This window comes from Oncorhynchus masou, chromosome 30 (genome assembly GCF_036934945.1).
Source record: "Oncorhynchus masou masou isolate Uvic2021 chromosome 30, UVic_Omas_1.1, whole genome shotgun sequence".
Taxonomy (NCBI): Eukaryota; Metazoa; Chordata; class Actinopteri; order Salmoniformes; family Salmonidae; genus Oncorhynchus; species Oncorhynchus masou.
The window spans coordinates 25438931-25464481 of record NC_088241.1 but is presented as its reverse complement, the minus strand read 5'-3'; the positions used below and the strand labels follow the sequence as shown (position 1 = coordinate 25464481).

At 41.1% G+C, this 25551-nt stretch overlaps 3 protein-coding genes across 4 annotated transcripts; 1 reads left to right on the top strand and 2 right to left on the bottom strand.

Moving 5' to 3' along the window:
• Positions 1 to 471: 471 nt before the first annotated feature.
• On the bottom strand, positions 472 to 6287 carry LOC135522425 (mediator of RNA polymerase II transcription subunit 18). Of its 2 annotated transcripts, none has more exons than XM_064948657.1 (8): positions 6265 to 6287; positions 5163 to 5480; positions 4934 to 5062; positions 4653 to 4793; positions 4471 to 4514; positions 3517 to 4356; positions 3189 to 3285; positions 472 to 1406 (listed from the first exon to the last, which is right to left on the bottom strand). In XM_064948657.1, the coding sequence occupies exons 7-8, from the start codon at positions 3259 to 3261 to the stop codon at positions 853 to 855; spliced, it is 627 nt and encodes a 208-aa protein (XP_064804729.1). In that variant the 5' UTR covers positions 3262 to 3285; positions 3517 to 4356; positions 4471 to 4514; positions 4653 to 4793; positions 4934 to 5062; positions 5163 to 5480; positions 6265 to 6287; the 3' UTR covers positions 472 to 852. The 2 variants fall into 2 exon arrangements, with proteins under 2 accessions (XP_064804729.1, XP_064804728.1); XM_064948656.1 differs by lacking the exon at positions 6265 to 6287 and adding an exon at positions 5983 to 6253.
• Positions 6288 to 6946: 659 nt separating this feature from the next.
• Positions 6947 to 14558, top strand: LOC135522421 (cytochrome P450 4B1-like). The gene is made up of 12 exons (XM_064948653.1): positions 6947 to 7252; positions 7396 to 7540; positions 7667 to 7711; positions 8475 to 8602; positions 8875 to 9011; positions 9677 to 9831; positions 10244 to 10350; positions 10802 to 10992; positions 11844 to 11977; positions 12836 to 12900; positions 13378 to 13460; positions 13964 to 14558. Exons 1-12 carry the CDS (start codon positions 7061 to 7063, stop codon positions 14139 to 14141), a joined length of 1560 nt encoding a protein of 519 aa, XP_064804725.1. The 5' UTR covers positions 6947 to 7060; the 3' UTR covers positions 14142 to 14558.
• A 1707-nt stretch (positions 14559 to 16265) lies between these two features.
• On the bottom strand, positions 16266 to 25422 carry LOC135522423 (nuclear inhibitor of protein phosphatase 1-like). Its single transcript, XM_064948654.1, has 7 exons — positions 25249 to 25422; positions 24984 to 25044; positions 24107 to 24260; positions 23677 to 23903; positions 23274 to 23418; positions 19708 to 19772; positions 16266 to 19529 (listed from the first exon to the last, which is right to left on the bottom strand). Exons 1-7 carry the CDS (start codon positions 25350 to 25352, stop codon positions 19176 to 19178), a joined length of 1110 nt encoding a protein of 369 aa, XP_064804726.1. The 5' UTR covers positions 25353 to 25422; the 3' UTR covers positions 16266 to 19175.
• Between the last annotated feature and the right edge of the window lie 129 nt (positions 25423 to 25551).

The following is a 25551-nucleotide window of genomic DNA, read 5'->3' as shown; positions in this document are numbered from 1 at the left end:
GCTCATGTGTAGATGATCCGAGGTGCAAATATAACTGGCTCTAACCAGAAAGGCTGTTTTTACAAATAGAGTAGGAGAGCTCCCTTGTGGTAGTCAATGGAAATGGCACCTGTCAACATTTAGAATACAAACATTGGGGAATGTTGCAGATAGAAATGTTATTAATAGAGCTGGAATGATGGGGCGGCAGGATGGGCATTCGGCCAGTAACCTAAAGTTCACTGGTTTGATTCCCCGAGCCAGTGGAAAATCTGTCGATGTGTCCTTAAGCAAGGCATGCCCAATTGCACCTGTAAGTCGCTCTGGATAAGAGCGTCTGCTAAACGACTTAAATGTTATGATACATTATTCTACATGTCAGGATATGTTGTGAATATGTAGATTAGAACAAACTGGCCTGTCTGAACATTACACAATGTTGTGTCCTGCTGCACACACACTTGTTGAGTGCTGCAAATCAAGAGTACACTGTTGAGTTGAGAAAAATATTTTTTTTATAAACACTATAGCGCTGTGCATTTCTTAAAACATCTCAAAGACAGAACAAAGCACTACACAAAACGTATGTTCTAAGAGTTCGGCACTGTGAATAGAAACATTGTTATTTATTGACTCATTCAAAGCCTCATTTGTCACATGTCATAAACCTCCTGTGAAGTCCTTGTCAAACACCACTAACATCCAAATGACAGATGGAGATCGAGAGTTCATTTACAGAGACAAAGGACTGTGGGAAAGCGCTTTCTCATAGGAATCATCCAAAAATAAGTCCCATGTAAAAAAAAAATGTTTTAATAAAATCCACACTTTGTCCATGACAGCCAACAGAGGCTCATCATAAAACACTCCTTCTTACATGTGTCTCTTGGGGTCAATCTTCTCCAGGTGAACCAGGGGCTTGAGCTGCTCAGCGAAGCTGCGCATGTCCTCTGACATGGTATCCTGGCCCGCAGGGGCCAATACACTGAGCTCCACCAGGTAGGAGAGTGACAGCGGCTCAGTGTTCTCTGTATTCCCGGGGACCAGGATGCGAGACAGTTTACTCACTACCACTTTGAGCACACCTTTGCGGAAAATGTGGCCCTTGGCTATGAACTCGTGGTCCATGCGGAAGCCCATTTCATTGAGGAAGTCGGGCAGGCTGTGCGAGGCGGCCACATCCACACAGTTGCGAACCAGCGCGTGGCGGGACTTGTCACCCACCTCCGGCTGGCCCAGGTAGCGCAGGTGCCAGGGCATTGTGGGGTGGGAGAGGGAGCGGCGGGCTCGCAACAGGAACGGGTTGCCCTGCTGGCCCTTCAGGAGGTAGACCAGCTCATGGTCGGCAAATGTCTCGGGTTCCATGTTGTCACAAAGGCCCCGGAGGCGGTGCAATAGGCTTTCGAGGGCCTGGTCCAAGACGCTGCCTGAGTGTGGTGACATGACAGAACGGTGTAAGCAATGTTATATTATCAAGTGTAGCTTGAATCAGTGCAACTTTCCATTTGAACTTTTTAAGAGTGAATTGAAATGCAAATTCAAAAATGTAAAAGGCCTCAATGAAAATAGACAGCAATTTTCAATTATTGAATCGACACTAACTGATACAGAGGTGACCAAGCCACAGCACAGGGGCTGGTATGGGTTCTTCAGCTGAACATGCAGTGCATTCGGAAAGTATTCAGACCCCTTGACTTTATGAAGACTTTGTTACGTTACAGCCTTATTCTAAAATTAATACAATACATTTCTTTCCTCAATCTACACACAATACCCTATAATGACAAAGCAAAAACAGGTTTATACAAATAAAAAAAGGGAAATACCTTATTTACATAAGTTTTCAGACCCTTTGCTATGAGACTCAAAATTGAGCTCTGGTGCATCGTGTTTCCATTGATCATCTTTGAGATGTTTCTACAACTTGATTGGAGTCCACTTGTGATAAATTAAATTGATTGGACATGATTTGGAAAGGCAGACACCTGTCTATATAAGGTCCCACATTAGACAGTGCATGGCAGAGCAAAAACCTCTCAGAGACAGGATTGTGTTGAGGCACAGATCTGGGGAAGGGTACAAAAACAAATCTGCATCATTGAAGGTCCCCAAGAACACTGTGGCCTCCATCATTCTTAAAACTGGAAGAAGTTTGGAACCACCAAGACTTCCTAGAGCTGGGCAATCGAGGAAGAAGGGCCTTGGTCAGAGACGTGACCAAAAACCAGATGGTCACTCTAACAGAGCTCCAGAGTTCCTCTGTGGAGATGGGAGAACCCGCTTTGCATTTGCCAAAAGGCACCTAAAAGACTCAGACCATGAGAAACAAGATTCTCTGGTCTGATGAAACCAAGATTGAACTCTTTGGCCTGAATGCCAAAGCGTCACGTCTGGAAGAAACCTGGCACCATCCCTACGGGAAAGCATGGTGGTGGCAGCATCATGCTGTGGGGATGTTTTTCAGCAGCAGGGGCTGGGAGACTTGTCAGGGTTGAGGGAAAGATGAACGGAGCAAAGTACAGAGAGATCCTTGATGAAAACCTGCTCCAGAGCACTCAGAACCTCAGACTGGGGCAAAGGTTCACCTTTCAACAGGACAACGACCCTAAGCACACAGCCAAGACAACGCAGGAGTGAATTGGGACAAGTCTCTGAATGTTCTTGAGTGCCCCAGCCAGAGCCCGGACTTGAACCCAATCGAACATCTCTGGAGAGACCTGAAAATAGCTGTGCAGCGATGCTCCCCATCCAACCTGACAGAGGATTTGCAGAGAAGAATGGGAGAAACTCCCCAAATACCATTGTGGCAAGCTTGTAAAGTCATACCCAGGTAGACAAGGTGCTTGAGCTGTAATCACACGGCCAAAGGTGCTTCAACAAAGTACTGAGTAAAGGGTCTGAAAGCTTATGTAAATGTGATATTTTATTTATTTTTACATTCGCAATACCTATTTTTTTGGTCATTATGTGGTATTGTGTGTAGATTGATGAGGGGGAAAAACGATTTAATACATTTTATAATAAGGCTATAACATAACAAAATGTGGAAAAAAGTGAAGGGGTCTGAATACTTTCCGAATGCACTGTATTGACATTGATTATGATCTGGATATATTTTTCAAGACCCCTCCAAATACCCAACCACAGAATACCAAATAGGTACCCCTGCCCTACTGGAGACTCAAGAATCTCGAACGAGGTAAACTCACCTTGCAGCAGGTACTCCATCATGTTAATTGTGCCCCCGGTGATGGGCAGCACTGAGACTGGTGGGGCCTCCATCACTCGTCAGTGTCAGACAGGTAACTAGAGTAAGGGGAAAAATTAAATTCATTTCTTAATGATTGCATCTCCAACCTAGCCATATTTCCCGACTGGCTAAGCTATCAGGCTAGTTAGAGCTAGTTTAGACAGACAGTATCTCATTTCATTCAAAGAAAAAGTTAGCTAGCTAGCCAAATAAGCTACAGAAAAAATGAAACAAGTCACCGATAAGAAAAAGTCACTGAGAAGTAAGGCAAAATGCACTTAACTCACCTTATGTTTGGCGGCTTGGACTGCCGAGTACCTGCTTCTTCCTTCGCAAACTGCCACTGCAGCAATTCAAGCTAACTTGCAACCTAGCTAACGTTAGCTCATAGTTACATTGAAACAAGCTAGCTAGGTTGCTAGGCAGGTACAAATAAACGTTTTCAACGTTCACAGTGACAGATTGGCTAGAGTTGAGCCCGTGTGATGGGGGAGGAATAGCTAGCTCGCTATCATACTTCTCACCCAGATCCACGTTTGCGCATTGTGCAACGATATGCAGCAAGGGGCATTCAAGAACGGAAACGTTCCGAAAGCATCTGAAAACGTTCTGAAAGCAACTCAGCGGATCGATGAGTTCAAAATGTTACATTTCAGCAACTTGTTTACAAGTATGTCACAAATAAAATGTATAGACATCTGAATACACAGGCGTTATGCTTTTTGATATATAAAGCAGGCTTTCTTCCTTTTATTTTTTTTAAATATTAGTTTAAAGGTTAAAAGTACAGAAGTGCGTGACACAGTGCAATACCAATTTAATGCAAACAAAAGGTCATGCCAAAATGTAATTATATTACTTTTTGACATAGAATATAAAACAAACCAATTCAAAGCATAAAAATCATTCCCATCAACAACAGTATGCCTTTTTGGCATTTTGTGTGCCTGAGCACAATGGAAACACTTGATTTAAACTATTTATTACGCCTCTCATCAAAGTAGTGTCATTCTTAGTTCCTAGACCCTGATATGACTGTACACACACTCATTGTCATTTCTGATGTCATCTCTCTGTTGGACTCTCCTGATAACCAAGGATGAATAAACAAGTGTAGTTTCTTCCTCCTGTTGAAAGGAGATGCATAGATGTATGTGCATAATACTATACTGATGTGCAACTAAACAATAGCGTTTTATCAAGAATAATAGTAGTAATGTCGGCTAGATAAGATAACTTACAAAGCTGGTCCCCTGGCCACCACAGAGAAGTTGATTGGCAGAAGCTTAAACATTTGAACAAACAGACAAACATTTTCATTAAAACAGATAGGGCCTCAAACTGCATTACCATCTCTAAACAATTGTATTAATCTTGTGATCTCCCCATCTTCAAAGATAACAATACTGTATATTTATCCTACCTGCGAGTATTCTCCATTTGAAATGGCATAATTTAAACAGTGCCAGTGCAACAAGGAAAAGGCACACAGCTGCAGAGACTCCAGCTACTGTTGATGCCAGCCATTGAGGTTCTCGGTTATCTGGGGGAGTAGGCCCATTGTCTGTAAAAGAGGCAACAGTGTTGCGTAGTGTTACTACAGAAAATGCTGTTAGTAAAGTATCTGGCAATCCTGTTGATGTTAGAGAACATGTGGAAAGTCAGTGAGATTGGGGTTTAAGAACTACTCCTTTTGGGTCTCACCTATGCTTTTGTTGGTGGTGTTGTTCAGAGCGGAGTCAAGTGCGTAATATGTGCTGGTAATCACATTCTTAGTTACTTCATGCATAAAACCACTGCTTGACACAGTGGTTATTATTGGCATGTGAGATCCTAAATAAAGATATAGATGGTTAGGGTGAGCTGTAAACTAATTTAGTGTAGACAATCAATCAGCTTGCAAATTATCTCCAATTATAATAGGCTGACTAACCTTTTTCAAGAACAACTGAAGTGGACAATCCATATGTGATCTTGTCATTTTTATACAATCCACATAAGTATATTCCTTGATCCTCCTCTGTAAAAGGGCTGATTACAAGTGAACGATTCCTTAAAACACTCTTTCTATGCCAAAAATCTTTGGAAAGGAGATGTAGGCCACTTTTATCCTCATGAAAAATCTGGGTGCGGCGCCGACCAACATTGTTTGTACTGTAAAACCAGCTAAAAGATTCTGGATGACTTTCATTACTTATGCAGGGTATCAACAATTTTCTCCCAAGCGGTATGCGAAGAGGACTTGAAGATTCTACAACACATTGATAAAAACAATAAGAAAGTACAATAGCGTTACATGAAAGTACTGTTAATAAAGTGTTTATAAAAGGTTTATATGTAAGGAATGGATTAATAAATGATGGATTGATGATTGAAATATTTAGCAATTTCTCTGATGCCTATAGAAAACAATAACAACATCATGTTAATTCAGCTTCATCAATCGCCTAAACAAATCACTCAATGCATGTCCTATTTGATTAAACTGATTAGCAGGTTTTCGACGTCCAGAGAGACATTTGAATATTGACATTTCAAATGAGTATTCAAAAACATCTATTTGTAAGTTTCTGTGGTACATCTGTATACTAATTGTTTGGCTGTATAACAGTGTACAATAAGGTTAAACACTGTATAGCCTTTTGAATTTTCAATAAAGGCCCAAACATATGTGAGAATTCCAACCCCCAGGGTAATTTCACTCAGCTAAGTATTGAGTGATATTAATGTTTTTGTAAATTTCAGACACTTACCTGATGTTGGAAATGAGGCCCAAACCATAAATACAATAATTATGGCAGAGGTAGCGATCATGATTACAATAAACACTGTTGAAGCAGAGATTAGTCTCTACTTAAGCATTGTATTTAAAACAGCCACAAGTAATCTGCCTTAAAATGTGCTGGCTACAGGCCTACGCCAAAACGGACACTTAATGATTATAATTTAAAGCTATAGGAAATTAAGCAGAAGTTACAAATCACAAATCGAACAGTTGACTCAGTAGGAAACAGAGATAAGAAAAAATACTTTACATAAACATTTATCAACACCTCCCACACAGATGTTTCCTCTGAACCAATGGCATAGGCTGTGGTGTAAGTGTCAGTGACACAAAATGGGGTCCTTGACTAATGTGGTCTGGAGCTCCATTTTCCATCAGCGGGTTTGCATGCAACTTCTTGCAAGGCGTTAACATCAAATGTGAAATCTGATGTGTTCATTGCGAGCATGCCATTAGTCACTAGGCTTATAAGCCTTCATCGGAAATGTTGGTTCCCTTGCGTTGCAATTGCTGTTAGATACAGTATGTTTTGACCTAGACCGTGGCCTTTATGTTGTTATTCAGAGAGGGATAGCCAATCAAAGGGTTAACAGGAAGTCAACATGTGCTACCTGATTACAGTATATCATCTACTATATAATATAGTGGAGGTTGATGGCCAATGTCCAACATTTGTTTGGATTTTGTCCAGCAGTGTCCTCTTGGGGTTCCCCAAGGTTGTGTGTTCTCCTGATAATATAGAGCTAATCAGTCATGATGACTGTCAGATGGGAAAACATGATTCTGATATTTGCAGAGCTGAATATTTGAAGATATCAAGGATTTAAGAATTAACAAGAATTAGATACATCAAGGCAAATAATTGGTATGCAGTGCCTTGTCTGCTCTGGCAGGCTGGACTCCGCCCCTCAACATTTGTCCCCGAATGACCACAAACCACCCACCCTACTCTCTTCTGCTTCTCGCAGTTATGTCATTCACCAGACCGTTGCCTTTTGTTGTAAAAGTTGTCAATGGTAGCTTTCGGCAGTTAGACGTCCATTACAATGGAGTCATTTGAAACGTTGAAAAAAGTGACGCTAGATTCCTATCGCATTCATCACTTGGTTGCAATATTTAGCTTGGTCTATGTCATTCTTAAAATCTCTAAACTTATTGTCAAAAGGAATGAATGGATTCGGGCGCTCGAGACATTCCCAGGACCACCAAAACACTGGCTTTTCGGGCATGTACGAGAGGTAAGTTAAAATAAGAATTTCTTGAACGTGCACATTGAGTGACTTCAACATTGTAGCATCAGCTTCAGAGGCAAGTTTCGGTGTCACGCTCGTGCGTTTCCTTCTTTATAATATAAGTGCATGTTTTCTCTGTTGTCTTGCAGTTTAAACAAGATGGGAACGACATGTATAAGGTTGTCAAATGGGGAGAATCGTACCCCCTTGCATTTCAAATGTGGTTTGGTCCATTTGTTTCCATCCTCAATATTCACCACCCAGATTATGTCAAAACCATCCTGGCATCAACAGGTTGGTCTCTTTGGAACGACAATGCTCACATCATTATTTAAACAAGTTGCATCTATGTACAGTATGTCTATCTATGGAATCTCAGTACATGTGATAGAATACCTGTTTCACTCTCTTTCTAAATAGAGCCCAAAGATGACCTTTCATATAGATTTCTTATTCCATGGATAGGTAAGGTTGCATTGTCTTTGCCATAATCACATATGTTACAAATATTGAACCAACATTAGATTATATACATTTAACTGCAGATATTTTAAGAATAGGCATTTTCAAATATTCTTCCTTATGGGTGCAGTTCTGGTTTTCAATAACGTTGTGACTCATGCCACTTCGGCAATTATACAGTTATGGTTATAATGTCCCCTACCGTTCAAAAGTTTGGGGTCACTTAGACATTTCCTTGTTTTTGAAAGAAAAGCATATATTTGGTCCATTAAAATAACATCAAATTGATCAACAATACAGTTTAGACATTGTTAATGTTGTAAATGACTATTGTAGCTGGAAACGGCAGATTTTTTAAATGGAATATCTACATAGGCATACAGAGGCCCATTATCAGCAACCATCACTCCTGTATTCCAATGGCATGTTGTGCTAGCTAACCCAAGTTTATCATTTTAACAGGCTAATTGATCATTAGAAAACCCTTTTGCAATTATGTTAGCACAGCTGAAAACTGTTGTCCTGATTAAAGAAGCAATAAAACGGGCCTTCTTTAGACTAGTTCAGTATCTGGAGCATCACCATTTGTGGGTTCGATTATTTGAAGGGCAAAAATGTGCTTTTCTTTAAAAAACAAGGACATTTCTAAGTGACCCCAAACTTTTGAACAGTAGTGTATATTCTTTACTTCTATTCTTTTGCATGAACGTACAACATATGTGTTTCTCAGGATGTGCTCTCTCTCTCTCTCTCGCGCTCTCTCTAGGGGATGGTTTACTGGTGTCTGAAGGTCAGAAATGGTTCCGCCACAGAAGACTCCTGACCCCTGGCTTCCATTACGATGTTTTAAAGCCCTATGTCAAAATGATGGCTGATTCTGCCAAAACTATGTTGGTGTGTTTTGCATCTCTACCCTAATTACTGTATAGGTTGACAACCATAGCCTATTTGGGGGGAATTTCTGGATACAAAAAAGCTAATTGCATAAGAGTTAACGTTATATATTCTCCCAACTGTATTAGAATGCTGTATAGTTTGACAATTGTATTTGGAGGGAAATTCTGCATGAACATGCTAAAGGGGTAATTTAATAAGGGAGTGATGTACTATGAGTATGTAACTATCCATCTTGTGCAAGTTGACTGTCTGTCCTCTTTCTGTTCCAGGACAAATGGGAGACTCACTCAAAATCCGACGAGTCATTTGAGTTATTTGAGCATGTGAGCCTCATGACACTGGACAGCATTATGAAGTGTGCCTTCAGCTCCAACACTAACTGCCAGACAGTGCGAGGGGGAGAAAGGTCAGTCAGTTAACTGTTTTTAACCACTGCATTATCTGCCATTTACATCTGTGTAATGGTCTGGGTGTAGCTGGTGCAGAGGATTCAGGTGCAGGACAGCAGAGATGAGTAACACAATGAACTTTACTCAAAATGTCAAAATACATGAAGTAATACCAAACATCAGACAGAAGTTACAATAAACAAACACGCACAAAAACCATGGGGAAAAACAGAGGGTTAAATAATGAACATGTAATTGGGGATTTGAAACCAGGTGTGTAAAACAAAGACAAAACAAATGGAAAATGAAAACTGGATCGGCGATGGCTGGAAGGCCGGTGACGTCGACCGCCGAACGCCACCCGAACAAGGAGAGGGACCGACTTCGGCGGAAGTCGTGACAATCTGCCCATGTTGAAAATCTTGTCTTGTCAGTGTTAATGTTATAAAAATTGAAAGCTGATATAGGATCAGATTTTATTTTTAGATCATAATTCATATGATTATATAGACAGAGGGGACCTGATCCTAGATCAGCACTCCTACTCAGGGACTCTTTGTAAGTACCGGCCCAGAGGTTTTCAGGCCAGATCACATGATCAGGAAAAACTCAGGGCCCTGCCTATAAGCAATGATTGAGAGGAAGTAACTTATACTTTTCTGTTGTTTTACTCTCATTTCAGTGGAACCAACTCGTACATCAAGGCTGTGTACGAGCTCAGTGATCTGGTGAATGTCCGTTTCCGGAACTTTCCCTACCACAGCGAGTGGATCTTCCAACTTAGCCCACATGGGTACAAATACAGGAAGGCATGCAATGTTGCACACAGTCATACAGGTGTGTTCTGTGAATGAAGGTTGAAATTATTATTTTAATCCCCTGCACCAGCAGGTCTCAGCCCTGAAAACATTTATATGTATGAATTTGACAAAGCAAATATACGCTGAAAAATCAGCTTGTATGCATCGCCTTGTGGAGTATGCCTGTATGCATTTCCTATTGATTATACATCTTGTATTCATGTACAGCTATAGTCATAACCATGTCATAAGAATGAGCTATGCTGCTGCTGCTATATCTGATGCTCTCCCATGAATTTTTCCCTAGCCTCTGTGCTTCTACATCTGCATTGCTTGCTGTTTGGGGTTTTAGGCTGGGTTTCTGTATACAACTTTGTGACATCTATGATATAAATAGGGCTTTATAAATACATTTGATCGAACATTTAATTGAGTCCCTCTGCTTGCAGAGGAAATCATACGAAAGCGAAAAGAGGCCTTAAAGGACGTAAAGGAACTGGGCAGGATACAGGCTAAGAGAAACCTGGACTTTCTGGATATCCTGCTCTGCGCGCGAGTACGTCACACCTCTATTACACTACTGCACTATTATCCACCATTATGCCATTTATGCAGTCATCTAACCAGGTCATTAGTTAAAACGGCTACATCGGCGATGACATAGTATGTCATTGAATGAAGTCAATTAGAATAGAAACTCGTCGTAGCCTCAAGATCGCCAGTGTGCTAGAGTTTCTTTTCTATTCGTTATATTCTCTCTCCATGCAACTGGTAACACGATAGCCTGAGTGCCAGTTTGTTTTTGCTATCCAACTCCTTGTCAGTCATTGTCATGCCAAACACATGGCGTGGCTTGAAAATGAGCAATGGAGTAGGCAAGAGAACAAACAGATTGGAGACCAGGCTAGCAGCATTATAGTTCTGCGAGGTATGCCTTTTCCATAAAATGAAGCCAAACAAGGAAGAACATGCAAGGATCTGATTGTTCCTTATGGTTTTCAATCCAGGACGAGGACCAGCAGGGCCTGTCAGATGAGGCTATCCGAGCGGAGGTGGACACGTTCATGTTTGAGGGGCACGACACCACAGCCAGTGGGATCTCCTGGACCCTGTACAGCCTGGCCTGCAACCCGGAGCACCAGCAGATCTGCAGGGACGAGGTCATCAGCGCCCTGGAGGGGAGGGACACCATGGAATGGTAGGTTCCACTGTCCAGGGCCTGTATTCATAAAGCGACTCAGAGTAGGAATGCTGATCATGATGATTTAAAAGACAAAACTGATCCTAGATCAGCACTCCTACTCTGAGATGCTTTATGAATATGGGCCCTGATTTACTGTCCTGATTCTGTTGCATGTTAGATATGCATCCATTTGGCTGGAGGAGAGTGACATGAAGTGGAAGGCTGTACTGTCCAGATTTATTTTTCAGAGATCATGCTGTGGGGTGTAATTCAGTTTCAAGGTTTTATTTGGTTATTTTACAGTCCGCAGCTACAGTATATATAAATTACTCTTTTGTTACTTTGAAGATCACCTTTTACTGCAGTGGGCTAAATCAGGGTCTACTTTGAAACAAAAGTCTAGACGTCACACACATGGTTATGGGCTGTACCGTGTCACCTGTACCATCTCAGATATAGTGTTAAAATGTATTACATTTTGAGTTTGCATCCCAATATTACACTTGATATACATCACAGAAGACTGAAATATAACACAATAGTTTGACATAGAAACACCGGATTTTCTTCCTATATTTAAAAAAATATTTATTCATTATGAAAATATGCAAAATATTAATAACATTCCACCCATAAGGCCAAAGAGGGCGCTTTTGGTCATTGAGGGCTACACAATCACCAGGGCTACACAATCACCAATAGGCTCCATGTTTGGAACTAGTTACCAAAGCCGTTCCTTTATTTTAGATATAGAGTAAAGGAAGGGGAATCAGCCTGTATTTGCTCTTAGATTGGAGCCACACAATACATGGCAACATGTTTACTAAAAGAGAATTGATATAAAGATAATGTTCTGCATTCTTAAGGGAAGATCTCAGTAAAATACCATACACAACCATGTGTATAAAGGAATCCCTCCGCCTCTACCCTCCTGTACCTGGGATGTCCAGGAAGATAACCAAACCTATGACGTTCTTCGATGGGAGGACTGTGCCTGAAGGTAAATGTGTACATTTAAAAAACATGTTGCATTGTGATGTACTGAAGGGGACTTTTTTGTACATTTTACTGGACTGAGGCGAGACAGTGGTAGGAAAGTGGGTCACACAGGAAGTGGGTTGGAATCAAATCCACGCCGACACTGGTGGGTATATTTGCTGTAGACAGTGGAACTAACCACTACACCGACCACTCCAGGCCATGCAAGGGACTTTTTAAAATTATAGTTTTAGAGGCATAATGGCTCTGTGCCTTAACATGAGGCCATAAGGGGTTGCAATGGAGTCCTCCCTCACCTTTGCCTCAGTCATCAGCTATAACAAATTAAATATTAACTCATGTTTGTTTGTCTCCGGGGCTAGTTCTCATTATTGCATTGGGATTGTCACCAACTAGTTTGTATGTACAGACTGTGTCTCTACAATCAGTGTGTTTATTCATCTTTTTCATAAACAGTGATATATTTTCTAGTGCCAGTTTCTTGGACACACATTAAGCCTAGTGATGGACTAAGTCAAATATTAATTGGAGGTCCTCGTTTAAAGTTATTTTAGTCCAGGACTAGGCATAAACTTAAAAATTGATTTGATTTAAACTGTGTCCTGGAAACTGGCCTCTAGTAAAAAAAAAAATTATATCAAATTAATTGGTGCTGTTGGAGCATTCTCACCATGTCCTTCTCATCGTGTTTATTACTGCCAATGACCAACAAATCTGTCCCAGATAGTCTCTCTTTCTGCCTCAGCAGATGGATCCTTTTGCAGCATGGACAATATTATCACTGTGTCCATAGGAAACTAAACAGATGTCAAGCGCTAACACTGTGGAAGTATAATTCGTCTCTCTTTTCTCCCTCTAGGTTGTCTTGTTGGAACCAGCATTTTTGGCATTCATAGGAACGCCACCGTTTGGGAGAACCCTAACGTGAGCACACCATCTTGATGAACACAATTCTCTCATTTAACAGGGTTAATATCATTTGTGATTAGTAGTAGAAGAAATGCTAGCTTGAACAGCTGAACATGCGTCATAAAATCATGCGTTTCTGGTCACAGAGGACAAGGTCTAGAGTATTGACAGAGGAAGGGGCTGTTGCTGAGTTAGTTTGTAATGAAATCCATATGACCTAGCAGTAACCCCATGGGTTTGATTTTGACTAATCTATCGCTATAAGATTCAGGGTATACACAATAGGGAACTGAAACCTGTTTTTACAAGCCTGGTGGCAGTTTGTCTCACCAGCCTGCTTTGTTTGTGCTGTCTTGCCAACTCATATGGTCATGTTTGCAGTGACAATGAACAAGACAACACAAACATATTTGGGACCAGCTGTCTACATATACAGACTTTTCCACTGTTTCTATTTACTATTTGTCTCTCTTCTATTTTGTGTTCTCGTAGGCATTCGACCCACTCCGATTTCTGCCCAAGAACTCTGCAAAAAGATCACCCCATGCCTTTGTCCCTTTCTCTGCCGGCCCGAGGTTCGTTACCACACCAGTGCCACGTGACTCAGCCACTATTTAAGAGAGCAGCATTGGCAGCAGGGTTTGGTTCTCACATTAGTAGTCTGGGACTAGGATGGAACCATAGACTTACTCATTTACTGGATTTTGGAGCCCTTCGGTCCCTTGATGCCTGTGACCTAGATCCAACCTCCAACCGAACTATAAAAGGGGGATGGGACCTAGCACGGTCCCAGATCTGTCTTGTTTGGCATGACAATGAAAGTAGGAGTTGTCAAAATAGCACAAACGGATCTGGGATCCCTCTGACACAACAGTAGTTATTATAGGTCTGTAGAGTTGGCACAGGCTGAACTCACTTCAAAGAGCTGTAGGGTCTGTCTGATGATATGGTAATGTTTTATTATATAAAAGAGCTATAAACCGTTGGTAATCTTACCGCATAACTTCTTTATTACACAGGGTGAATGTACAGGAGTTCTATAACATAATTATTTCAATGTCTTTTTCTCCGTCTGTAGAAACTGCATTGGGCAGAACTTTGCCATGAATGAGATGAAGGTGGTGGTGGCACAGACACTCAAGCGATATCAGCTGACCGAGGACCCAATGAAGAAACCAAAAATGATTCCAAGACTGGTGCTCCGCTCACTCAATGGGATCCATGTGAAAATCAAACCTGTAGATCTTGAACCATAAGGAATGTTATAGTTGCACTTTTGTTATCAGGCATAGGCTACTGTTTGTGGAATGTTCATATGAATTTGTTTTTAACATGCTAATTCACTAGGAAATGGGAAATAAAACTTACATTTAAGGAATATTTTTTAAATATTAACTTCTCAAAGCTATATTCAGAATTTTAATTTAAATATCCATGTAAGGAGAAATTTGTGTCTTATATACAAAGATGAATTTAACACTAATTTATGTTACTAATAGTTTGCTAGTAACTAACTGCCTAAATGTTGTTTGTTTTTCCTTTTGACATATAGCCTATGGTAAGTCAATGTCCCTTGTCAGTGATGTGACAGTTTGAAAAGGAATAGACATAGGACTGAGTTAATGTTATTCTCACTATTTCAAATAAACGTGTGGTGCAAACCACTCAGGAAATTGCTGGTGTAATCCATTCATTTGCCTTCTCTCAAATCAATGTATTTTCAAGACAGTTCCATTGAGAGTGTACCTCTGTCCCTTTAAGAACAATAAGAGGCCTTATAACATGATTTCTCTTTGTTGTTGTCCATAACATATCCAAGCCTACACGGTTTACCAGGCAAGTTTGTATTTTGCATGGTGTTTCCAGCACGCTAACTCACGTAACACTTCTTCCCTCGCTGCCACTTGAATCTACATAGCACTTGAAATGATTTGTTTTATTTGACCTTTATTTAAATACATAAAACAATCAATGTAAGTACTATGGGATAGTTCACCCAGATTACAAAGTTAATATTGGTTTCCTTACCCTGTAAGCAGTCTGTGGACAAGGTGCGACAGCAATCCATGCTCTGGTTTAGTTTCCCTGGCACTGTTTCCACACGCTTTCCCATTCAAGTCATGGGCCCGGTATTAGCATTTTTCACGCATCATGTTCAAATAATCTAGAAGTGAGCTTGAGCTTCACAATCAGAGATACTGTTGGATGACTTTAGACATGACGCACGAAAAATTCTAATATCAGTCCCAGGATTTGTGCCACAAATGCTAAAACGGTGCCAGGGAAATTCAACCAAAGCATGAATTGCTGTCATACCTTGTCCATAGACTGCTTACAGGGTAAGAAAACCAATGTGTCATTTTTTTAATAGAGTAAATTCGCTCTTTTACAATGCTTATAATTTTCGATGGTAAATCCTACCATGTGGTGACATGAATGTGTTCCTTCCTGGTTGTGGTGATTTGGGGAACTAAATGAAAAACTAGATGGTCAGAAACCCACTGAGAAAGCAGAAGAAATGGAAAATGATTCAATGTCCACACACATCCACAAAACCAGGGCTTTAATACTAGTGAGTTTGTGTTGGACAGGTCACTGACCATAACTATATTGTTGTTAAATGATTCTAAGCTTGACTTGTTTGACAGGTATTCATAATGACTAGAGAAAGCAGCCACACTGAACATGAACAATGCATGGTGCCACATCAGGGGCCTGCGCAGGAGGATGTAATGTTGCCAAACGTTCAGATAGACAATTTCTGTTCTACACAACACATTTTACTGATAGAAATAGACTGAATAGGAGCTGACACGATTCCCTATCTGCAATAATAAGTGTTTTCCAATCCCTAAATACACCCAAGATGCTATGGGTTGGGGTCAATTCAGGATGTGCACTGAAATTCCAAATTCTCTTCAATGAGGAATTTGGTTTACTTTCTGAATTGACTGGATTTGAAATGGAATTGACCCCAACCCTGCTATGGTGTTGCCATGAGTATGTAAAGAAGTCTGAACCACCACCCAACAGTTAGCTTCCATGCCAGTGTGAAGGGTCACACTAGATGGGCATCTTCCAGCTGATGGATTGAGAAACATTAAGTGCTGTTTGGGCTGGCAGACTGGCATGCTCTGACCAACACCGATGGCTGTTTTCAAAGTCCTCACAAATGAGTCTGCCTGGTCAATGTTTGTCTATGGAATATTCTGTACCAGGCCAAACACTTCATGCAATGTCCTGGTAGATACTGAGATGGCTACTATCCTTGGAATGAAAAAAAATAAGACAAAATCCAAATTTAAATCGTGGCGTTTGAAAATATAGGACTACTACCGCATAAAAATGACACTACTCTATAAACCGTACATAATGACACGTTTGTGACAAAATTCAGTTTTTATTTACAGTGTATTATGGGAATAAAAAAGCCATCATCAGCCGATAGAGGGACAAAAGGTCTGGGCACACGTGTCTGTCCATCTGTACAAAGTTGATACAAATAGCATGGCTTTTGCAAGATTGTTATATTTGAGCTATGTTTACCAGTAAAGGGGGCAATCTAAGAATTTATTTGGCTGGTGTGAAAACTAACGCAGTTCTTTGAACATCAAGAAGCTCAATTTTGAGAGCCCTTTTATGGCTGTGATGCAAGACCATGTGTACCATATTTAAAAATGAATCATTTCAAAGGCCTGCAAAACAATAATCAACAGCAAATAGCACCAACTTAGAACCTTACCACCTTTTATTTCATGTGACCGGTGGCTCAGATCAGGCAAATTAACAATGTATATATCGCCATCTAGAGGACCGACTAACATTCAGGCAGAGTTGCAACTCACAGGTCATACCGATATCTTTTTGATAACGGGCTGACAGCATTTAAAAACACTCTGTGCAGTCTATTAACGTTTATTTTATTTTATTACTGATATTGATTGCGAATGTAAACCGATTAAACATAACATTCTCTCCTCACGGCACTCATCTTGATAGAAGTGTAAAAATATAAACCTACAGTCCTATTCCATCTTTAGAAAATGACATTTTTCAGAAACTCTGAACTGCTTATGTCAATTCCAATAATAATCCATCTTGTATCTATTTTACAAATAGATATTTAAAAAATAAATGTACAGTGCATTTGGAAAGTATTCAGACTCCGACTTTTTCCAGTGTTATGTTAAAGCAATATTCTAGAAAGGATTCAATTGAAAACATTCCTTAATCTACACACAATACCCCATAATGACAAGGCGAAAACAGTTTGACCTTATTTACATTAGTATTCAGACCCTTTGCTATGAGACTCTAAATTGAGCACAAGTGCATCCTGTTTCCATTGATCATCTTTGAGATGTTTCTACAACTTGATTGGAGTCCACCTGTGGTAAATTCAACTGATTGGACATGACTTGGAAAGGTCCCACAGTTGACATTGCATTTCAGAGTAAAAACCAAGCCATGAGGTCGAAGAAATTGTCCGTAGAGTACCGGGACAGGATTGTGTTGAGGAACACCAAAAAATGTCTGCAGGACTGAACGTCCCCAAGAACACAGTGAAGTTAGGAACCGCCAAGACATTTCCTAGAGCTGGCCAAGAATCCAATGGGAGTTCCTCTTTAGAGATGGGAGAATCTCCCAGAAGGAAAACCATCTCAGCAGGCGGAAGCCACTCCTCAGTAAAAGGCACGACTCTCAGACCATGAGAAATAAGATTCTCTTTTCTGATGAAGCCAAGATTGAACTCTTTGGCCTGAATGTCACGTCTGGAAGAAATCTAGCACCATCCCTACGGTGAAGAATGGTTGTGGCAGCATCATGCTGTGGGGATGTTATTCAGCAGCAGGGACTGGAAGACTAGTCAGGATTGAGGGAAAGATGAACACAGCAAAGTACAGAGAGATCCTTGATGAAAACCTGCTCCAAAGCACCCAGGACCTCTGACTGGGGCGAAGGTTCACCTTCCAACAGGACAATGACCCTAAGCAAACAGCCAAAACAACGCAGGAGAGGCTTCGGGACAAGAGCCCAGCAAGAGCCCAGACTTGAACCCGATCGAACGTCTCTGGAGACCTGAAAATAGCTGTGCGTCGAAGCTCCCCATCTAACCTGACAGACCTTGAGAGGATCTGCCGACAAGAATGGGAGAAACTCCCCAAATACAGGTATGCCAAGCTTGTAGCGTCATACCCAAGAAGTTGAGGCTGTAATCACTGCCAAATGTGCTTCAAAGGGTCTGAATACTTATGTAAATGTGATTTCAGCCTTTTATTTTTAACTCTGCTAAAATTTCTAAAAACCTGTTTTTGCTTTGTCGTGGGTTTTTTGTTTAGATTGATAAGGGAAAAAAAATCACCCATTTTAGAATAAGACTAACGTATCAAAATGTGGAAAGTCAAGGGGCCTGAATACTTTCCGAATGCTCATGTTTACAGTGAGCAAAAATACTACGCACAACTTCAAACCAATACTGAGACCGTATAGAAGGAAGTGGAGATAGTAATATGGAACTCACAGTGACCAACCATATAACGATTAGGCTGTGATGATACCAGTATCGCAACGTTTTTTTCCATGGCAAAAATGATAACACGGAGCAGGTCCTTTAAAAACCTCCTGTAATACTTGCGCTGTAGCTTGGAAAATAAATATATGTGAATCTGGATGAGAACATAATGTTTGTTTCCAACATAAGGGCTGTTTTCCTAAGTTACATCCGCTTTGTGTTTGTTTCCCTGCACGATGCCCGACTATCAATTAGAGATAATAATCATATCACGGCCATGGGACACCGATTTATGCCACAAGTTACTCTTACTTGACCAACTGACTTGGTCTGCCAAGAACTGCCTTTTATTTTTTATATATAGGACTTAATTTGTAAAACGCATCAAACATTCAGCTCCTGAAGGAGTGGTGTTTCTGTCTTCATGGAATGTACTACTCAAGTCTTTGGGATAATCTTTAGAACGAGGAAGTAACGTAGAAAACATTGACAAAACTATAAAATCCCCAAAACAGTTTTATAAGTAAAATCGATCCGCCTCCAACGGGTCATGGTCCCTGATGTCTCCGTCCATACCCTGAGAGTCAGCCCTGCCTCCACCACATAGGCTCTTTCCCAATTTGGCTTTCCTGGATTCTTCGTGTCCTCTCGCCTCAGACTCAAAATACATTGGAAGAGATCCAAGAGGAAACACCTTGGATCTTCTCCAATGCATGAGAGAGGACACAAGGAATAGAGGAAAGACGAATTGAGAAAGAGCCGTAGTGTAGGGAGAGGGTTAGATTAGTAGGGAGGGGGTGGGCTTTTTGCCTGGCCATGCCTCTTTGGCATACTTTTTCTTGCGGGGCTCGTTGAGGACCTCGGAGGGATAGGGGCCTGTGACGGGGACAGGGTTGAGGGTGACAGGTGGCTGGGGGGCGTCCGGGGCCAGGTTCACCTCTGGGGCCGGGTTGGGGAAGGGCAGAGGGAGACCGCCCAGGATAGTGGCTCCGCTCGGGGGCCCGGTAGGGTGGCCCTCGTGGCTAGTGGGTGGCAGGTCCCCGTAAAGGCCGCCGCCGAAGGTGTAGTTGTGGATGCGCCTCGTCACAACGTCATCCATACTAAGTGAGCCGTGCCTCTCCATTTTCTGTTTCTAGAGTGGAAATGACAAAATATTGAGTAGCAACTCATCTGTAGGCTGTTTCTGGGATTACATTGCAATTTTCTTAATCATAGGCTTCCTTAAATCACAACGTGATTGTACAAAAAGATAGACACCTCAGGCAATCAATGCACTTTAGCGGCTTACTATGGATATAACCCAGGCTTACCTTTATAGGGACGACAGCAGTCTGCACCATGTTCCTGAAGCGCCCCACTGAGGGGTCAATGTCCTCTGTAATGTTTCAAGAAGCACCGAGTTACCACATGCATTACGAGTGAAGCAACAGGTTTAGATTGGTACACACACTTCATTATTTTCACCCAACCAAATCAAATTTTATTGGTCACATACACATGGTTAGCAGATGTAATGCGAGTGTAGTGAAATGCTTGTGCTTCTAGATCCGACAGTGCAGTAATATCGAACAAGTAATCTAACAAATTCACAACGACTACGTTATACACACACACACAATGTAAGGGGATGGAATAAGAATATGCACAGTTGAAGTCGGAAGTTTACATACACTTAGGTTGGAGTCATTAAAACTTGTTTTCCAAACACTCCACAAATTTCTTGTTAACAAACTATAGTTTTGGAAAGTTGGTTAGGACATCTTTGTGCATGACACAAGTCTTTTTTCCAACAAATGTTTACAGACATATTATTTCACTTAATCACAATTCCAATGGGTCAGAAGTCTACTTACACTAAGTTGACTGTGCCTTTAAACAGCTTAGAATATTCCAGAAAATGTCATGGCTTTAGAAGGTTCTTATAGGCTAATTGACATTATTTGAGTCAATTGAAGGTGTACCTGTGAATGTACTTCAAGGCCTACCTTCAAACTCAGTGCCTCTTTTCTGACATGGGAAAAATCAAAAGAAATCATCCAAGACCTCAGAAACAAAATTGCAGTCCTCCACAAGTCTGGTTCATCCGTGGGAGCAATTTCCAAACGCCTGAAGGTACCACACGTTCCTCTGTACAAACAATAGTACGCACGTATAAAAATCATGGGACCACGCGGCCGTCATACCGCTCAGGAAGAAGACACGTTCTGTCTCCTAGAGATGAATGTACTTTGGTGCGAAAAGTCCAAATCAATCCCAGAACAGCAGCAAAGGACCTTGTGAAGATGCTGGAGGAAACAGGTACAAAAGTATCTATATCCACAGTAAAACGAGTCCTATATCGACATAACCTGAAAGGCCGCTCAGCAAGGAAGAAGCTACTGCTCCAAAACCGCCATAAAAATGCCAGACTACGGTTTGCAACTAGACATGGGGGAAAGATTGTACTTTTTGGAGAAATGTCCTCTGGTCTGATGAAACAAAAATGTTTGGCCATAATGACTATCGTTATGTTTGGAGGAAAAAGGGGGAGGCTTCCAAGCCGAAGAACACCATCCCAACCATGAAGCACGGAGATGGCAGCATCATGTTGTGGGGGTGCTTTGCGGCAGGAGGGACTGGTGCACTTCACAAAATAGATGGCTTCATGAGGGAGGAAAATTATGTGGATATACTGAAGCAGCATCTCAAGACATCAGTCAGGAGGTTTAAGCTTGGTCGCAAATGGGTTTTCAAATTGGGCCAAAATTCACCAAACTTATTGTGGAAGGCTTGTGGAAGGCTACCCGAAACGTTAGCCTTTAAACAATTTAAAGGCTATGCTACCAAATACTAATTGAGTGTATGTAAACTTCTGACCCACTGGGAATGTGATGAAAGAAATAAAAGCTGAAATAAATAATTCTCTATTATTATTATTATTATTATTCTCTATTACATTTCACATTCTCAAAATAAAGTGGTGATCCTAACTGACCTAAAACAGGGAATTTTTACTAGGATTAAATGTCAGGAATTGTGAAAAACTGAGATTAAATGTATTTGGCTAAGGTGTATGTAAACCTCAGACTTCAACTGTACAAATAAATACATGGATGCGCGATGGCAGTGCAGGATAGGCAAGATGCAATAGATGGTTTAAAATACAGTATATACATATGAGATAATGAGTAATGTAGGATTTGTAAACATTATTAAAGTGGCATTATTTAAAGTGACTAGTGATACCTTTATTAAATCCATTTATTTAAGTGGCCAGTGATTTAAGTCTGTATGTTGGCAGAAGCCTCTCTAAGTTAGTGATGGCTGTTTAACAGTCTGATGGCCTCTGTTTATGTAAATACTTACAGTACCAGTCAAAAGTTGACACACCTACTCATTCAAGGGTTTTTCTTTATTTTTACTGTATTGTAGAATAATAGTGAATAAATCAAAACTATGAAATAACAAATGGAATTATGTAGTAACCAAAAAAAGTGTTAAACAAATCTAAATATATTTTATATTTGAGATTCTTCAAAGTTGCCACCCTTTGCCTTGATGACAGTTTTGCACACTCTTGGCATCCTCTCAACCAGTTTCATGAGGTAGTCACCTGGAATGCATTTCAATTAACAGGTGTTAAAAGATAATTTGTGGAATTTCTTTCATTCTTAATGCATTTGAGCCAATCAGTTGTGTTATGGCAAGGTAGGGGTGGTAAAAGAACAAGTCCATATTATGGCAAGAACAGCTCCAATATGCAAAGAGAAACGACAGTCCATTACTAAGACATGAGGGTCAGTCAATTCAGAAAATGTCAAGAACTTTAAAAGTGTCTTCAAGTGCAGTCACAAAAACCATCAAGCGCTATGATGCAACTGGCTCTCATGAGGACCACCACAGGAAAGGAAGACCCAGAATTACCTCTTCTGCAGATTATAAATTCTTCAGAGTTACCAGCCTCAGAAATTGCAGACCAAATAAATGCTTTCAAGTAACCGACACATCTCAACATCAACTGTTCAGACTAGACTGCATGAATCAGGCCTTCATGGTCCAATTGCTGCTAAGAACGCACTATTAAAGGACACCAATAATAATAAGAAGAGACTTGCTTGGGCCAAGAAACACGAACAATGGACATTAGACCGGTGGAAATCTGTCCTTTTGTCTGTAGTCCAAATTGGAGATGTTTGGTTCCAACCGCTGTCTTTGTGAGATGCAGAGTAGGTGAACGGACGATCTCCACATGTGTGGTTCCCACCGTGAAGCATGGAGGTGGTAGTGTGATGGCGTGGGGGTGCTTTCCTGGTGACACTGTCAGTGATTTATTTAGAATTCTGCAGCGATACCCCCTCTCATCTGGTTTGCGCTTAGTGGGACTATCATTTGTTATTCAACGGGACAATGACCCAATACACCTCCAGGCTGTGTAAGGGATATTTGATGAAGAAGAAGGAGAGTGATAGAGTGCTGCATCAGATGTCCTGGCCTCCACAATCACCCAACCTCAACCTAATTGAGATGGATTGGGATGAGTTGAACCGCAGAGTGAAGGAAAAGCAGCCAACAAGTTTTCAGCATATGTGGGAACTACTCCAAGACTGTTGGAAAAGCATTCCAGGTAAAGCTGGTTGAGAGAATGCCCTTGAATGAGTAGGTGTCCAAACTTTTGACTGGTACTGTAAATCAGGGCCCATGTTCACAAAGACTCTCAGAGTAAGAGTGTTAATCTAGGACCAGTATTTTCTTTTAAATCATTACATTTTAAAATGTCTTAGACACTGTAAAATTTGAAGGCACAGAAACACTTTTCCTCAACTACAGATAAAGAACCAATAATTCAACAGCACTGGGGTACTGGTGCTAGCCCAATGGAGTTGAAGAGAGAGCTTACCCGGGTTGATGACCTCATCGTCCTCGTTGAAGGTGACTCTTGAGTTCCGCCTCTTCCTCTTGGGTCTCTGGATATCTAGGTTGCCCTCCTCGATGGTCAGGGTGGAAATGCGCTTGTTGTGGGCCGTGTTGAACTCCGTCAGGTTCTGTCACAGCCCAGACAGGGGATGGATAAATGTTTGGGAAAGGAGAAGTGAAACAAAGTTAACACTAAACACACGGAATTGGAAACAGCGAGAGTTAAAAAAAGCCCCACTAAAGACACTGACAGAACAAAAGATAAAATATGTAAAGCGGGACACCCTGAGTTATCTTTAGCTACTGTGGTAATTGTACACTCCCTCCTTACCAGCATGTCCAGACAAATGCCCAAGTAGACAACTACAGAAGACACACAGACATACCTCTAGCTCGGTCTCCTCCTCTGGTAACCCTAAGAGACCCTTAGACCCCTCCTCATCCTCTCCGGCCTTGCTGTCCCCCGTGGCGGAGTTGGTTCCTTGTTGGCTCTGAGGTTTCTCCCGGATGGTGTAGGCTCGCGTGGACGCCCCAAACGACATGGTGGAGTCTATGGGGACCTGCTGAGGCTTATTGGGCTCCAGGCGGATGTGTCCCAGGAAGGTACCATGCGCTGAGAACGTAATTTACAAACTTCAAGTCCACATGTCATGTACGGATGTAATTTAGAAAAAGTAAGTGAAGAGTAATAGTTGCACAGCCTTTATTCGACAGTGCACTCCTCTAAGGCAATGCAACTGTTACATTTTGAGTACTTTTTACTAGCTTGAGGTAAGAAACTATTTTACAGACTGATGTACACGACAGTTCACTTACTGCTGTTGTTATCGATAAGGAACACCCTCTTCAGGTGCTTGTGGTAGACCAGGGCAGCATGCACGCGTGAACATGACTGGTGGTCGATGGTGAAATCACACATGTCCGGGTTCCTCCCGAATAAGTAGTACTTCTTCTCGTCAATGATCAGTTTCTTCAAGGATTCATCATCATAACAACAGATTGGGCAATACATGTATTTTCTTACATCAAAACATCATAGCCTGGTAGTCCCAGATATAATTCGGCTTTCTTGACAACTCCTCGTCACTCATTCTCACGCCAAGCTGTTTTAGCATGACAATTCCATAAGGAGTTGGCAAAAGTTCCTAAACAGGCACTCAGGCTAACAACACTGATAACATTGAATGAACTCATTGCCAGCTGTAAGACAGTTTAAAGCCCTGTGCCTCTGAGCCATAACTCAAGAGTACACTCCTGAGCTTTAATATCAGGACTGATGTTTCTGTGGCACCTTTGCACTGGGCTGAGGACAGTAGTGTCCGTATCTGGTGCATGCATGTATGATCAATTTGTTTATTTAGTTAATTACATCATGACACCTAGCTACCTATATTTAAGTATACAGACTGAAGTAGACTATATTGTATATTGAAGTAGACAGTCTATACTAATAGACATGTATAGGTAAACTACATCATGTAGGACTACATCCTATGGTTCTCTATCACAGCTTTTGATAGAGCTGGTACAGTTGGTTAGTATAGAAAGTAAGTAAAACCATCAGCTCCGTAATGACTGATGTATTATGCAAGATAATAGCCACATTCTAAGGAACCATACAGAATATCTAGCCTTGTGCAGATAATACAGATAGGCGGTTCAAATGTTCGCCACAGAAGCCCTCAGCTCTTACCTCGACCATTTTGTCACCTTTCATCACGTCCAAATGGAGTCCTGGAGGAGGCTTGCCCGCCCTGAAAACAACAAGGACCAAAAGCTAAGCACACCATTCAATGAAATGAATCAGCTAGCTAGCATATGTTAGCTAATAAGACGTGGCTAAAATGAATACATACGTTTCTAGCTACAAAATTTTAAAAAGTAATTCTGTTTTGTGATTTTGCATGCACTTGATGTCTTTGTACAACGTAAATATACCGGTAAATGCATTTTCTCACCATGTTGGACAATCAAAAGATGGTAAGTTTGTAGCAGTTGCATTAGTCGCCATCTTGCAGGATTCTCCATTCACAAACCCGCTTGGTAAAATGCTCCCTTGCATTGGGAATTGTAGTTTTGTGAGGTTAAACCCTTGACAGCCAAATCTCTGTCTCTGCCCAAATGGATGAAAAGAAAGTAATACATTCCATTATCTACAATGATTTGATTCGACTCTAGAAAAAAAGTTTGCCTACTGAAATGTAATGGCAATGGTTCATAACTATGAACTGTGAACACACATGCACTAACGCTAACAGTTA

What these genes read in the sequence shown, in the direction of transcription:
- LOC135522421 (XM_064948653.1), top strand. Translation starts at nt 7,061, where the DNA reads ATGGAGTCATTTGAAACGTTGAAAAAAGTGACGCTAGATTCCTATCGC. An exon ending in CCGTTTGGGAGAACCCTAAC is followed by an intron (nt 12,901 to 13,377) that starts GTGAGCACACCA and finishes GTGTTCTCGTAG; the next exon opens with GCATTCGACCCACTCCGATT. An exon ending in CCTTTCTCTGCCGGCCCGAG is followed by an intron (nt 13,461 to 13,963) that starts GTTCGTTACCAC and finishes CTCCGTCTGTAG; the next exon opens with AAACTGCATTGGGCAGAACT.
- LOC135522423 (XM_064948654.1), bottom strand. Translation starts at nt 25,352, where the DNA reads ATGCAAGGGAGCATTTTACCAAGCGGGTTTGTGAATGGAGAATCCTGC. An exon ending in CCTTATCGATAACAACAGCA is followed by an intron (nt 23,904 to 24,106) that starts GTAAGTGAACTG and finishes TTACGTTCTCAG; the next exon opens with CGCATGGTACCTTCCTGGGA. An exon ending in CGATGAGGTCATCAACCCGG is followed by an intron (nt 19,773 to 23,273) that starts GTAAGCTCTCTC and finishes GAAACATTACAG; the next exon opens with AGGACATTGACCCCTCAGTG.
- LOC135522425 (XM_064948657.1), bottom strand. Translation starts at nt 3,261, where the DNA reads ATGGAGGCCCCACCAGTCTCAGTGCTGCCCATCACCGGGGGCACAATT. An exon ending in GATGGAGTACCTGCTGCAAG is followed by an intron (nt 1,407 to 3,188) that starts GTGAGTTTACCT and finishes CACCACACTCAG; the next exon opens with GCAGCGTCTTGGACCAGGCC.